Below are 14974 nucleotides of genomic sequence, written 5' to 3'. Positions count from 1 at the left end.
ATTTTACAGAATTAGGAATAAATTTATTATTGCTTATACACACACACACACACACACACACACACACACACACACACACACACACACACATATATATATATATATATATATATATATATATATATATATATATATATATATATATATATATATATATATATATATATATATATATATATATATATATATATAGTACTAAAAAAGTATACTTTTTTAGAGTATAGATTAAATCCTCATGAACCACACCCCATACCAGTAGATGGGGGTAATGCTTACCTAACGTTTCTTGTCAACCGCTAATAAAAAATCATGAAGAAGACTGTTGTTGTGATTAAAAAATGACGTCACATCCACCGTCAGCCTATGGTCAGCATCACCGAGTTAGCTCACAGGGTAGCTTTCAGCTAAAAGCGCTGCTGACGGTCATCTATGAGTCGCAAAAGAAACCCCAGTTTTCTGGAAACAAAACCGTCTCCTGAATTCTACGGCGCATTCATGGACCTCGCCGGGACAGCAGACAGAGCTGACGATGATTGTCTCGAGCTGGAACGCGAAGAGGAGCTCTTGTGCTCGGTCAGCGACATCACGGAGCACCTGAAGCGAAACATCGCCGTGGTGCTGGAGACAGCTCAGGTGGAGATCCGACGAGTGGTCAGTATCCGGATACAAGTCCTGAAGATGGAGCTGCGCGAGAAAAATAAGGAGATTGAAAAGTTAAAAGCTAAGCTCGAGGTGGTTCAGAGGGATGGAAGAGATGCCTTTACGACCCTGGAGCCGACCACAGAATCTGGCTTTATAAAATTCCCTTTCAACCTGGGGTCCAAGCATGGTAGCATCGATCCCAGGAGAGCCAAATCTGTTATTCCCGAGGTGAAAAGGGAAAATATAGATGCTATTTGTGACTATCTGATGAAAGATAAAAACTCGAAGGGTTGTGGTGAAATGGACTCGGAACTGGTCAGCCAAGCCAGAGGGGAAAAAGAGGTTGATGAAGAACCGGAAATCCAGCCTCTGAGCCTGTGGTCAGACAGCAGGGTGGAAGCTTCAGGGCCGGTGCATGGAGACCCAGACTCCACTTCAGATTACATCTTCAACATGCCTCCCATCGGCAGCAAACGGATGTACGACTATGAATGGATAGCACCAGCGGCATATTCTTCAGAGCTGAAAGGTAAACAAACAGAATGGTAAATGCTTCTTGGATTACAATTGATGGAGAAATAATACAAGTCCTAACATTTATGGCAATTTATGTGGAATATATAAAGTCTGCAATGTTTTTAACTAGGGTTGGTCTGTATTTTCGCAAGCAAAGGAACTAATAATCTTCCTTTTGCTGAAAATATCGATCATTATGAGATTTATTCATTTATTGTTGTTTTGGTGCCAATGAAATGCATTATTTTTTTCTTCTAAATCAGGAAAAACTAGTAGACTTGTTATACTTTTATTCTTCCACACAGTGCATTTTGAATTTACTCAGATCATTTTTGTCTTATATTAAAAATAGCTTGACAAGCTGAAACATTGTCACAATGTTACATGTCACAAAAAGAGCAAAAACAGAAGAACTCACTTGTTATACTTTTTCATAGAATTATGTCTTACCCCTCATGAGGCTTTCCAAATTCTTTCCTCGTAGACATGAAGCAGCCTGACTGTGAAAACGCCAGGGCCGCTGTGCTTGAGGACGATGACCACCACGCTGACGAGTCGTCCAGGAGGGACGGAGGTGGCGGACAGAAGCAAACCCAGGTCTGTTTCTCACATGTCCAGCTCTCGGACTGCTCCACCAAACCCCACGGCTCTCCAGGGACGGAAGGGGCTCCGCTGGAAGACAGCACAGACAGGGCAGAGACAGGTGGGAAACAGACGATCACTGCTAATAAGCTAATTGTTAAATAATACTTTTAAGGATTATACAACCCAATACTTGCATTTCTCAAATGCAAGTATTGTGGTGGCATAATATTTATTCTGACTCTATTATAAAGTGTTCAACCTTTTCTTTTTCTAGAGAGAAAATGATCATATTACCACTGCATTGATTTTTTTTAAATTGCTTTGTTTCCCCTCAGTTTATGTAATATGACCAAAAATATTACAAGATTTTAGGGAAATTTTCAGTGGTGAGGTGACAAAAAGAAAAACAACCTTCCCCCAGACTCTTTAAAAACCGAACAAGAAGAACATAATAATAATTATATACAATTATTTATTATTATTATTATTTTTTTTCATTTTTTAAATAATATCAGAATTGGTAATTGCCTTAAAGGCCTCATTTTACTTTGGGAAGATTTTTCTTCTAATTATTTGTATTTACCCTATTAATTTAAATAATGAGATGTACATCACAGATTATAGCATGGTTTGACTTTGACACAATCTTTGCAGTAAAAGAAGAAGGAAAAATTATTTTTTCAGATTATCATCGGGGAATTAAGAAAAAAAAATATATTTTTTTTTTGGTCCATATTACTCACATCTAGTTAAATATTTAATATGTCCTTCTGTATTAAAACTAGGGATGCAGAAAATTTCACATGGGCCTTATTCCACAGCTCCTAAACATGGAAAAACAAAGCAGCATTCATGGGCTCATTGTAAAGGGAATTACATTTCTTTAGTAAGACCAGACTGGTTTTACTGCTACGGTCATTTACAAATATTTAGATCATGTACTTTATGTATGCTGGGCTTTTCTGATCATTATATGGTCATAGGAAATGTTTTTATAAACAAAATAAGACCTAAAAGTGCATTTTGGCACTTCAATGCTGTTTTATTAAATGACGGTTGCTTTAAGAAAGGATTTTTTTTTTTGGAAGCAGTAGAGAATTATGAAATGTCTGTTTATGTAAAGCAGTGATGAATCTGAGATAATGCAGTGAATTCCCTCATTCATTGTTTTCAATCTGAAGATGGAAAGGAGTTTACAGAATGCACTGAAATATTTGTTATTTATTTATTTTTTCAAAGTTTGTGTCAGTGAGTTTAGAGAAGATTCTGGTGACAGAAGAGTTGCCAAAGATTTCAGAACGAGGTAATCCTTTTTTGGAGCATGCTCTAACCTTACAAGGACTGCAGGAGGCGCTGCTGAGCATGGGAAAGAGGTAAAGCTCCAGGGATAGATGGCTTTCCTGTGGAATTTTCTAAATCATGCTGCTCTGCATTGGACATCCTCAGTATCAGTGTAGAGAGGGGAACGTGTTGCAGAGCTGTGCTCACTGTTGTTCCTAAGAAGGAGAATCTATATGAGATAAAGAATTAGAGACCTGTCAGTCTGTTATGTGCTGATTATAAGATCTTCCCAAAAGTCCTGGCTTTCAGATTGAGAAAAGTGATCAAGTTATACATGTTGATCAGTCTTATTGTATCCCTAACAGATCAGTAAGAGATAACATATCATTCATTTGAGGTTATTTGGACATCTCTAATTTATTGGATGTGCTGACCAAAAAAAGAATTTGATAAGGTGGAGCACCAACATCTCTGTTTGAGCAGTTTGAACGCCCATGCCCCAAACGGACCCTCAAACGATTCTGAACCAACAATTGAACAGAGGTGAGAGAAAGCATGTGGTAAATCACTGGGAGTGTTGTGGCTGTTGGAACGGTCCGCCTGGGATGACCAGCAACATTAAGCTTGAACATTCTGAGATGCCCCGACTGGATGCTGAAGAAGCGGCTTCTATGTGGAAAGAATGGGAGGAACAACGTTCGGGAGAGATGCCTGTCAGAGATGACTGGAGAATCAGAAGCGAGTGGCTTGACTTCCTGATTCAGTGATGAAAAGTGGATCGTGATGTGAAAAGTCTGGACTGAAACTAGTGAGAGATTGGTTTATACGGGGTGTTAAGACAGAAGTTAAGACAGAAGAGACAAACTGGACAAGAGGCAGCAAACTGGTCAGTTTTACTTCTGATCACTGACTCAGGTGTGGAAAGGGTATGTTTGCTTAATATTGCAGTATAAACCTATAAGCAACAGGTGTCCATGTTGTAATGTGAGATATTTACACACAAAGATTTTTTTTCTTTTTACTTCTAATGAAATACACACTAGTGCTTAAAAAAAGGAAAAGTGAACCACATATTCTGCTTCAGTGTTGGAAATGAAGAGCCACACACTCTTTCTTAGTCTCTCTTTATTTGTTGCTCTCAATGTCACTTCTGTCTCATGGCAGCTTCGCTCTTCATCACACAGAAGTGTGATGAAGAGGACGGCCTTTCGAAACGTGTTGGTAAACAGACGTTTTTGTAGCCGCATTGGTGTGAAAAAAACATTACTGTAAAAATAAAGTCAAAGGAGAGAGGTTACTGAAATTGAAGCTGTATCTGTTACTCATTTATTTACATATGTAAATTGATGCCCTGCATGTGTCGGTCTCTGCTCTGCACAGTGAAAAATCATGTCTGTACGTGGGATGAAGGTAAGACTGCAGGAATATGAATTCATACTGAGCCATAAAAACAGACGTAGCAGTTACTAGTTAAAGTGCAAACTACACACCCATTTATGTCATGTAACATTGTGTTTGAAACTTAAGTTGTCATTTAGAAATATTCCCATCAAACCTATGACGGTATCTCTGCTCTCCTGGTTGCCACAGTCTCTAAGATGATGGCTTATAGAACAGCAGTCCAGTCTTTTTACTTTTGTCTGGTGGATAATAAGTACCTCATTGTCACATACGTGCACCCAAGTATGTATTTAATCGAACTATGTTTGCTTATCTTTCAGGCCAACAGTTTACTAGCCACACCTACATCTGTTCACTTTGCGGAACCTTTTGCCCCGACTCCGTGTTTCTGGAGGATCACATCAAACTCATACACCCAGAGGCTGACGACGCATCAGCCGCCAGGGCCCAAAAGTTCATCTCCTCAGCTGGACCCGCTGGGGAAGATGGCAGCAGTGATTCTGTCAGCATTGGGAAGGGGACCAGTGAGGGCAGTCCAGGAGTGAGCTCCGGTGTTAGCGCTGGAGGAGGACCTGCGAAAAAGGAGATTAAAACTGAAGGGGGGTACGAATGTGGGGACTGCGGCCGTCACTTTAACTACCTTGGCAACCTGAGGCAACACCAGCGTATCCACACTGGAGAAAAACCTTTCATGTGTCCAGAATGTGGCGAGAGATTTCGCCACGCCGCCCGATTAAAAAGTCACAGGTTGGTGCACAGCGGCGCCCAGAGTCCTTTCCCATGTCCGCAGTGTGGGAAAGGTTTCTCTGTGCTTTCTGGGCTCAAACGACACCAGAGGGTCCACACTGGTGAGAGTCCGTATGCCTGCCCCGAGTGTGGCCGATGCTTCAAAGAGCTAGGAAATCTGTACACCCACCAGAGGATCCACAGTGGGGCTACTCCTTACTGTTGTCAGCAGTGTGGACGCTGCTTCCGCCATCTAGGTACATACAAGAGTCACCGGTGTTCTCCAGCACCATAACCGCCTTGAAAGTACACTGATCGTAAGAGTCATAAAAGATGAAGTAGAAACAAATTGTAGACCCTGAGATCCTTTTCTGTTACTTTGAGCATTTTGTGACAGTAAAACACACTAGTGATGTGGAAAATATGACTAAAGATGATCATAACGCATCTCAGAACATGTTTTCTAATGCTTCCTGGTTCATTTTTGAGCAGTAGCAATGTTCTCAGGGACTTAAAACGTCACTTGTTTTATAGGTTTTCTCCTGATCCTCTAGTCCATGGAATACGCCCATTAACATTAAAGGTTGAAGGTTTTTGGACTGTATGCATTTAACTGTAATTATTTTTGACAATATATAACTTGTGTCATATCCATGTGAAATAGCAGATTTAATTAAAATATATTTATAGATTTATTCCACCTTGTGAATTGGCAGTAAAACCTGGCATGATCATTGACATTGATGACATTCCGCGTGTTTGTATTTTAATACAGTGTTGATTGCAGTTGTATGTTTTAGAATTGCTTGTAAAATGTTAGTAAAAGGTTCCCTTATTTATACATGCTGACAAATGACTGACCATGCTCATTTCCTCCTGAAAAGTGATAGTCTTGTTTGTCTTTATGCACCACATTGAACTGAACCATAAAGCCGTCTGATGAATTCACACAGGTCACACGTGTTCATGTTGAAGACTACAACATCAGTTCCAAGCCTGATCCTGTTGCTGCAGTTTCCAGTATTATTTAGAAGCAGAAGTTTAACAGAAGAGGAGAAACGGAGACGGAGGCCTCCACTGCTGACAGTAAAACATAAAAGCCAGTCTTGCATTTACTGACATGTTTGTTGCTGAGCCCAAAGTATCCTAATCTTATTGGATGCCATTAAACTTTAACCAGTTTTAGTTCATATGTGGGTTTTATTACTGTGACAGGGTTAGGGATGTTGTTGTTGCTTTTGGAATTATTAGTTTGTTCTTGTGCACAAAATGTCTCAAAAGGACTGTTACAGGATACAGCAGTTTTTTATTCATTCAAGCAACAGTTTATAATAAACTTTGAGAATCCATTGATGACAGTGATAAGGCTGAATATTCAATATATGATATAAAATGTTTTAAGAAAAATAAAACTTGCATTATGTTTAACGTATGATCTTTAAGTATACGGGTATCATATGGCAAAATGTTTGCTCCAGGAATCGACCTTATATTTCATAGTTCATTCCCTGTTGGTGTTTTAATAGTCCTCATTATGCTGTTTACAGTTTAACACCATGAGGCCAACATGATGCATATCTAATCATCACTACCTGGCCTTTGTAAGCAGTGTGGTATTGTCTACATTGACACCAGTCAAACCCAATATGATTAAAAAACCAACTCTGGTAATATTAGCCTCCCTCTGTTTAGATTCAAGCTCCATCAGACACCAGAGACCTTATTGCTCCATGTGCTCCTAACGGATCACTTCATTCAGACTGCAGGTTTACTGATGGCTCCTAGAACTTCAAAACGTAGAATGTGAGACAGATTCTGTATCAGGCTCCTATCCTGTGGAACCAGCTCCATGTTTCAGTTTGCAAAGCGTCTGCCTTGCAAACTGAATAGACTAATCTAAAATGTTCCTTTTTGATAAAACTTATAGTTTGACTGGCTTAAGTTATCCTAATCTTCATCTGTAGTTCTGCTGTTATAGTCGCAGCCTTAACGACTTTTCCTTACTCAGCTACGTTCTCCTCCTCCGCTCCCATTTGGTATCACATTCTGTTATTTCGATTTTTACCTTTATTCTCTCCCAGTTTTTGCTCTTCACAGAATCTACATCTGGCATGTCGTTCTGTGTGTGTACGCTCTGTGTTCTCAACTCTCCAGTGAGCCGTGGCAGGTTGCCATTCACGCTGAGCCAGGTTCTGCTGGACGTTTCTTTCTTTCTTCTTCAATTAGAATCTGTCTGTATTATTAGATTGACTTTACTTTTTTTTTTTTGTAAAACGCCTTGAAACGCATATTAAGTTGTGAATAAATAAACTAAAAACTGCATTATACCAGAGAGTCCCTATGGTAACCAGTAAAGTATGGTCAGGGGTTTTTGGTACAATGCTGTACTTTGTACAGTACCTTTATTAAAAGGTTGATCTGCGGCTCAAAAATCTCAGTTTTACATTTACGTTTTGATTGTACTAATTATCAACATGGAACAGAGAGAAGAATACTGATGATTTTTACAATTTATCAGCAAAGGAAAAAATTAAACAAGAGTCAGTTGTAATTTTAGAATGATATTTAACTCTACAATGATGTTTACGTTACAGAACATGTAGAGCGACATTTAAAAACTGTATTTAAAAAATTTGCGTACAGCTGCAATTTCAAAATAAAAAAGGTAAAATACAAGTATCATATCACCCCATTGAAACATTGTCATCTTAAAGTCAATAAAAGAAGTGCTATTCATATGAAAAAATATCCTTCTGTAAAAGTGTTTACAGTGTATTTGAAAGCAACTTGAAATAAACATAAATACTGAAAAAAATTCAAGCAAAGTCAAGCATCTCAGAAAGATAAAATAATACCAAATCACTATTTTCAATAACTGCAGTATCAGATCTCAGCTGCTATAATAACTGTTTGATTTTATTAAAATGCAAAAAGGAATTTTGTGTTTTAGTTACCTAGTGACATAGTTTTGTAAATATTAGAAAAACATTCATTTTTATGATATAAGGATCTTAAAATAGGTTTTCTGACTGTATATAGTTTTCTGTTTGTTTTACTGTATTTCTTATGAATGTTTGCATCTTGTGTTGTTTGTTTTATGTGATGAAAATTAGCATTAAATTCAAATTCAAAAATACTTTATTAATCCCAAAGGGAGATTAGATGTTATTGTAACTCATTAATTTGGATTCTTTAAAGAGTTATTGAAGATGGTGATGGATGTTGGCAGGAGAGCTCTCTTGTAGCAGTCTGCATTACAGTGATTTATTAGCAACCAATATATAAATAACACTGTATGTTCATTAATATGAACTGTTCCATTTAAATTATTAATTTTTTTTTAAAAAGCTGTTATAATAGAAATGTTCCTAATTATCTTTTGAAATCCTAATATGTCTAATATGGCAATCAGAAACATACTAAACACTGCCAAATTTTTATTTTACCATATGTTTTTACCATATGTTTTTAAGTAAAGCAATACAATCAAAAAGTTTTCATTTCCACAGTCACAGATATTACTGCACTTAAAACTTTTGCCCACTTGGTTTTTCATCGTCTATGACTAAAACTGTCTCTCAGTTTACATCTCAGTTTCTGTCTTCATGATCTAAACGGTGGCCTTGTCCCCTGAGGGCCCGGGTGCCCCCTGTTTGTCATGTGCACCAGATATCCAGTGGTAGCACTCGGTGGCATTCTTGTTTCTTGGCTTCACGCCACAATGAGTGCAGTAGAAAATACCCAATGCCACCATCACCACGATGAAGATGCAGATGGGCACCAGCAGGCCAACCAGGAGCCCAGTGTTGCTCTGTTTATGCTCCCTGTCATCTTGGACAGAATCCAGGTTGTCCCCACTTCCACCACCCCCATTCAGGAATGGGGGGAGTGGCTTCGGTGTGGGAACAGCAGGGTTTTGAGAGTGTGTAATTTCCTCATAATTCTTTCCCTCCTTTACAGACTCCTGCCCAGGGAGCTGGGGGTAATCATGGGGAGAGAACTTTTCCTGCTCTGCTTCTTTTTTGACGTCTGAATCTGTATGTGGATTGTCCAAACTTTGAGTGGAAGTAGAAAATGATGGCCACCAATTCCAAGCTCCCTCTGAGACTGTAGATGTGGAAAGGAATGGTATAGTTGCAGTAGTTTCCTGTTCATAATCTCCATACAAGTCATCCCAGCTAGTTCGGGGTTCGTCCTGTGAGACACTGGTGTCCCACATTTCCTCAGGTTTGGAGGCTGTTAATGGATTGGTCAGCCAGTCCAGAGGTTGCTCCTGATTTTCTGGCCAGTGATCGGTGGTCGGCTCAATATGTCCAACATAAGGAAATGGAGGAGTGGTAGATCCAACCTGATTGGCCCCTATTTTCTGACATGTTGATTGATCAGACAAAAGTTCATAGCCATTCTTACAGAAACATTGAAAACCACCGTCATAATTCACACACATTTGCTCGCATGTTCCAGGAATCTGACACTCATCATCATCTAGGCATTGTGTGGGGTTTTCTCTATCAACTGTATAACCCAGATGACAGTGGCAGGTATAGGAGCCGAGAATGTTTTCACAAGCATGTTGGCATATGTTATCCGAGCACTCATCTATGTCCTCACATTCCCCTGTTTCATTGATGAAATAACCCTCCAGACACTGACATTCAAATGTCCCTGGCGAATTTGTACATCTCTGCTCACAAGGAGACTGAAGACACTCATCTACATCTAGACAAGCATGTTCATCTGGTGCAAGCATGTATCCATCAGGGCAGGCACAGCGGTAGCCGTCTGAAAGAGGTAAGCACTCAAACTCACAGGGGTCTTCTTGACAAAAGTCAGGCTCACAGGTCTGTCCGTCATATCTGAGACGAAAACCCTTTGCACAGCCACAGGACATCTGACCACCGGCTTGTGTGCAGAAATGTTCACATCCACCATTACCCTGCTCACACAACTGGTATGTAATTGAGGGATTTGAGCAAAATAGTGGTTCAGGATACCATCCTACTGAACCATCGTTTGTCCTCTTCACACATTGAACTTTCTGATTGGCATTTGTGAGACATTGTAAATTAGCAACAGATCCGACTGGTAGATGGGTTAGGGTTGTGGTCAGTAGGTTAAAAGGTGTTGTATAAAGGACAACTCCTGAACCCTCACTTGGCAACAGCGAACACATTCCGTTGTAAGCAAAGTGGCAAAGATATCCATCAGCAGGGATAGAGCATGAACCATGAATCCATTTGAAGTTATCACTGTGTTGTAGTGTGTCGTAGTCAAAAGACACACAGAGAGATACCAAACACATATCAGGAGAGTCCTCTGTTTGCCAGTTGGTATATTGTGTGTCTTGATCGCCTGTTGTCCAAGAGAAACCCCTTAGTGAATCTGAGTTGCACTGACGAGGTTGACGTTGCAAGCCAATCCACACTTTGACCTTGGTACGTGACGACCTCAAGTCCACAGTGGAGAAAAGTGTGGCAATAGCGTTGGCCTCCTCTTTGCGCTTGATGGTAGCCAAATTTCCACCTTTCTCTTTGCAGGACCTCCATGAGTCTAGGAAGATTTTACTTTCAAAGTAAATCACAAAGCAGCCTTCTGCATTACAAAATGCATCTCTTTCTCTCAGGTCCTGACTTAGGACTGAAGAAAATCCAAAGAGTGAATACAGCACAGAAGACAAGAGAAAAATAGCAGAACTAAAGAAAAGAAACTCCATTATTTTTCTCTTGTGGATATCTTCTTCCAGTGTACATCAGTCTCTGACTTGTTTTTTTTTTTTTTTTCGTCCAGTCTGCATGTACTCTTTACTCTGCTGTGTTTAAGCGTATCTTCACAGGCACTGGGATCATGCAAACTGTCCCACGATTCCAGAAAGCACAAAGGGAGGGAATAATAGGGAAGGGGGCTGGAACCATTGACTTAGAGAGGCTGGGCAAGAGAGGAGAGAGGAGGGAAATTGAGGCAAAAATGATTTATTTTTGAAAGAAGTGCAAGTGGTGTCTCTGTGGGGTAGGGTGGGGTATGTGGATGTGTGTGTTTATGTGTGTGCTGGGGGGAGTGAGACGGATTATACGATGTGACTTTGTGCTAGAGTGGGGGGAGGAGCAGCAAACGATGGAATGCTTTCTTTTAGAGAGTATGTCATATGGTTTTCATAAACCCTGTTCATGGATACATTTACTCTTCAACTATTTGCCTGTACAAGCACACGCACACGTACACACGCACAAACACCTTCTATTGGGACATGTAAAAGCAAAACATTTACTCTGATACACTCACTCTGCAATAAGAATGAATTCCTTCTATGAATTCAGCAGTTATCTTCTGCTTCTTCTGGATTTCTGATCATGCCTGAGGTCAAGTCTTTTTTACCTTTAGTCTTGCAAACAAGCATTCTTCCTGCAGTGTCAAGCATCTTATTAGTGTGACTCCACTGACTTCACTGTAGCTCTTTTGCAGTCAGGTCCATGATTAAAATTCAAGTCACTGCCTTTGTGAGTTCACAATAGTTGACTACTTTGTTTTGGTTAATTGGATAAAATCCCAATAAATACCCAGTATTCATATGCAAGTTTACCCACATGAATACTTCTGTAAGTCATGGTATGTGAGATTAACTCCTCTGATAGGAAATACACACAAGGAGTCTAATACTTGGACTTCTTGTGTTTTCTTCAGCTTCCTCTCACAGTCAGAAGAAATGCATGTTAGTTTAATGAGCCGTTTTCGGTTGATTTAAGACGTTTCCATTCGGTTTCCATTCTCAGTATCTCTGCGTTGCCACCCACAAAACAAGCACAAGTGGACGCAGAAAATAGATGGGTGTGATGTAGAGTTTGATGGTGAATAAATAAATATCCTCAGATTACAGTTGATCTGTTTCTCTTAAAATGGCTGGAAAAATAGAAAAAGTTTTCAAGGTCAGTGCAGAGAAGGCCTGTTGTAAATGGTAACTTTAGTAACTGAATAATCTATTAATTATTCTGACAATCGAACACTCAAGTAAAATCTTGATAAAATAAAATGTAGGTAAGTACTACCAGTACAGTAGTATGAATATCAGATATCAGATATCAGTATTGGCTCAAGTAGCCATGCCTGTCATAATAATAGCTCACTTTTTAAGTCAACCTGGACTAAAATTGCACAAAAATCTGAAAATATAGTCAATTCAGTAATAAAGGTAAAAATGATAAAACAACAGGCTCACAAAAACACTTCAAAAACATGTATATTCCAGTTTTTAGATTAGGACTCGTCTTCAATCAATTTAATAGAGGCAGACTGGTGCTGGTGTCCATGGCGACAGGCGGGGTCACCCTGGGGTCAACCATCCATCACATTGCACAATTGGAACGTATGTTATTGAACTGAAATGAATTTTTTGTTAAGTGCCCTGAGAAGACGTTTGTTGTGAATTGACACTTTATGTATAAACTGAATTGAAACTGAACCCGATGAAGGATCTTCAGTCAGAGGCTTTGTAGGGATTGCTTTGAGACAGACAGCTACAGGAGATTCTTCCTGACCGCACCCATCACCATCTATGGCTGGTTTGAGAAACACTGGCAGCAGGTTATTGAGTATTCAATCTTCTTTTGATTTTAATTCAACATCGTTTCACTTAAATTTAACTTGTGATCATATCTAGACTTCTACCTCCCAGCATGATGGCTGATTTGTCTTTGTTAGAACATTATGTCCTTATAAGGGCACAGACACATGTACACTTTTGGTGTATGCTACTGTGGGAAGTTAGAAAGAGACCCCATCCCTGTGTGTCTCACTCTCTCACACACACATGCGCATACACACACAGCTATTATTGTCACTGTGGAAAAGTTGTTGGATTGTTTTTCCTTTCAGTTGACTATGTGTGCTCCTAAACTGGATGCGGGTTTGTTTCTCTAACAAATTGCGTCTATCAATTTAGAGGCAAATAAGAGGAACTAAAAATATTATACACTAATGTGCAAAAACAGACATAAAGGGGCCCATGTGGTGGAGTAGATAGAGGCAGCGGTCCTCAGCACAGTGGCTCCCCCGTTTGATTCCCAGGATTCATGTTTTCTTCATGTCTATCTACTGTTAAATAAAGACCATTAGCACCAAAAAGTAAAAAAAAAAAAGGAAAATAACTGCTCTAACAAAAAAGTGGTATTTTCTACCTCCTAATCAGTTTGAACCTCTCCAGTGCACTCAGCCTAATTTATGCTTCTGAGACCTCCAATGATCTCTTTGTAACCCGTGCTTCTTCTCAAAGCTGTTTATCACGATTCTCTGGGATTTGTCAGAAATTTTGAAAGTCAGACAAAATTGTCAGTTTTTTTCTCTGCATAAAAGTCACAACCAACTTAAAGTCTAAAACTCTGTTTCCATTTCAAACCTTTTTCTGATAGATTTTTAGAGACTTTTACACCTTTGCTCCCATCAGAGAGGCAGTCAGGATGTTGTATCATCTTTTATCCACTTGGCAACTTGCTTATATTTTAGGCAGAAGCAACACATTGTGCAGTTATGGACCGGAATATTAAAAGCAACATGAGCCAATATAAAAAATATTTCACTTTAACAAAGCATCAATGAATTATAAATAGTTTAATATATTGACCCTCTATGTGTTGCTCCTCTGTGTTCAACCAAAAGTGTTCTCATGCTCCAGTCGTGCCCTTCCCCAAATAAAACAGGAAGTTTGGGGTTAGACCATCAGAAAGAGGGCAGGCGAGAAGGGGAGGGGGCTGATATGGTGGTGAGGGGGTGGGGGGGCCAAAGTGAGTGAGTCAAACAGGAAGAATTTTAAGGGACATGGTGTAACTGGTTGTTACTCTATGTCCCTTGTCCCACATGGGAGCAGTCATTTCTCAGCACCAGTTTATTTTTAGGATTCTTTTAATGGATCTGATTTTAGCAATAATAGTCTAAAGAAACTTTGCCTTAAATCTCCACATATTTCTGCATCAGAACAATCGAGTCGGAGAAAAACACAATCCTGAAAAAGACAAAACTGTGATTAGCCACAGCTGGAGGAGTTCACATAGAAAACAAGAGTTAAATAAACAGGAAGGCGAATGGGACGAGCCTGACATCTACAAAAATAAAATCATGTGACGTGAAGCTTACCCTCCTACTGAAAATAAACAACCATTTGATATACAATGTTTATATTCTTTATTTCAGTTTTGCAGTGTCCATAAAAATGTTCTCACCCTTTAGATGTTTGACCTTATTTTTTTTATTGCCTTTACTAATCAACCATGATCAACATAATTTCTTTTGTCTTTTCTTTTAGACAAAAGAAAAGAAAACCTTTGATATCGTAAAAGCAGATTTAGCTGATTGGCCTTTGGCAGCAGCCACAGCACAAACTGTGTGGATGGGTCCCAGTCAGGACCCTGCAGCTGACCTCCGCCAGGTTGAGCTCAGGTTGACTGTGAAGAGCATTGACTGGGTCACATCCAGTCTATTACATGAACTACTCACTCACAGCTTGGACGGCCACATCCAAGCTGCAAATACTGGGATATTTGTCACCAGGCATCTGTTTCTATGGAGCCCCAAAGGGGACACGAGGACAGTTTTTTTCTTTGGAGTTCCCTCACAATAAATACTATTTATTATTATGTATTGCAAATACCTTTAAAGAACCTCATTGAAAATGCATTTATACATTCTTAAGTCTTTGATGCATAAAACTGAAAATTGATTTATTACTCTGTGTTCCTGTTTGTTTGTGTGATGCTGAGAAGGGACTGAGGATGAAAATCCCCTTTTATTAACCAGACTACCAACAACAACAAAAAAAGAAAGAAGTCACAATCGAAAC

At 39.4% G+C, this 14974-nt stretch overlaps 2 protein-coding genes across 2 annotated transcripts; one reads left to right on the top strand and one right to left on the bottom strand.

Moving 5' to 3' along the window:
• Positions 1-342: 342 nt before the first annotated feature.
• Positions 343-6004, top strand: znf16l (zinc finger protein 16 like). The gene is made up of 3 exons (XM_014986081.2): positions 343-1171; positions 1643-1861; positions 4746-6004. Exons 1-3 carry the CDS (start codon positions 430-432, stop codon positions 5444-5446), a joined length of 1662 nt encoding a protein of 553 aa, XP_014841567.2. The 5' UTR covers positions 343-429; the 3' UTR covers positions 5447-6004.
• Positions 6005-7402: 1398 nt separating this feature from the next.
• Positions 7403-11423, bottom strand: cd248a (CD248 molecule, endosialin a). The gene has a single exon (XM_014986079.2). The coding sequence runs from the start codon at positions 10862-10864 to the stop codon at positions 8762-8764; it is 2103 nt and encodes a 700-aa protein (XP_014841565.2). The 5' UTR covers positions 10865-11423; the 3' UTR covers positions 7403-8761.
• Positions 11424-14974: the final 3551 nt, after the last annotated feature.

Source organism: Poecilia mexicana, unplaced genomic scaffold, assembly GCF_051168715.1.
Source record: "Poecilia mexicana isolate PSO_F unplaced genomic scaffold, ASM5116871v1 scaffold_18, whole genome shotgun sequence".
NCBI lineage: Eukaryota > Metazoa > Chordata > Actinopteri > Cyprinodontiformes > Poeciliidae > Poecilia > Poecilia mexicana.
Note: the sequence above shows the minus strand (reverse complement) of the source record. Positions and strands in the feature narration are given on the sequence as shown.

Bases quoted from the DNA above. Each gene is read 5' to 3' on its own strand.
- znf16l (XM_014986081.2), top strand. From the start codon at position 430: ATGAGTCGCAAAAGAAACCCCAGTTTTCTGGAAACAAAACCGTCTCCT. The intron at 1,172-1,642 runs GTAAACAAACAG...CTTTCCTCGTAG, and splicing joins ATATTCTTCAGAGCTGAAAG to ACATGAAGCAGCCTGACTGT. The intron at 1,862-4,745 runs GTGGGAAACAGA...CTTATCTTTCAG, and splicing joins CACAGACAGGGCAGAGACAG to GCCAACAGTTTACTAGCCAC.
- cd248a (XM_014986079.2), bottom strand. From the start codon at position 10,864: ATGGAGTTTCTTTTCTTTAGTTCTGCTATTTTTCTCTTGTCTTCTGTG.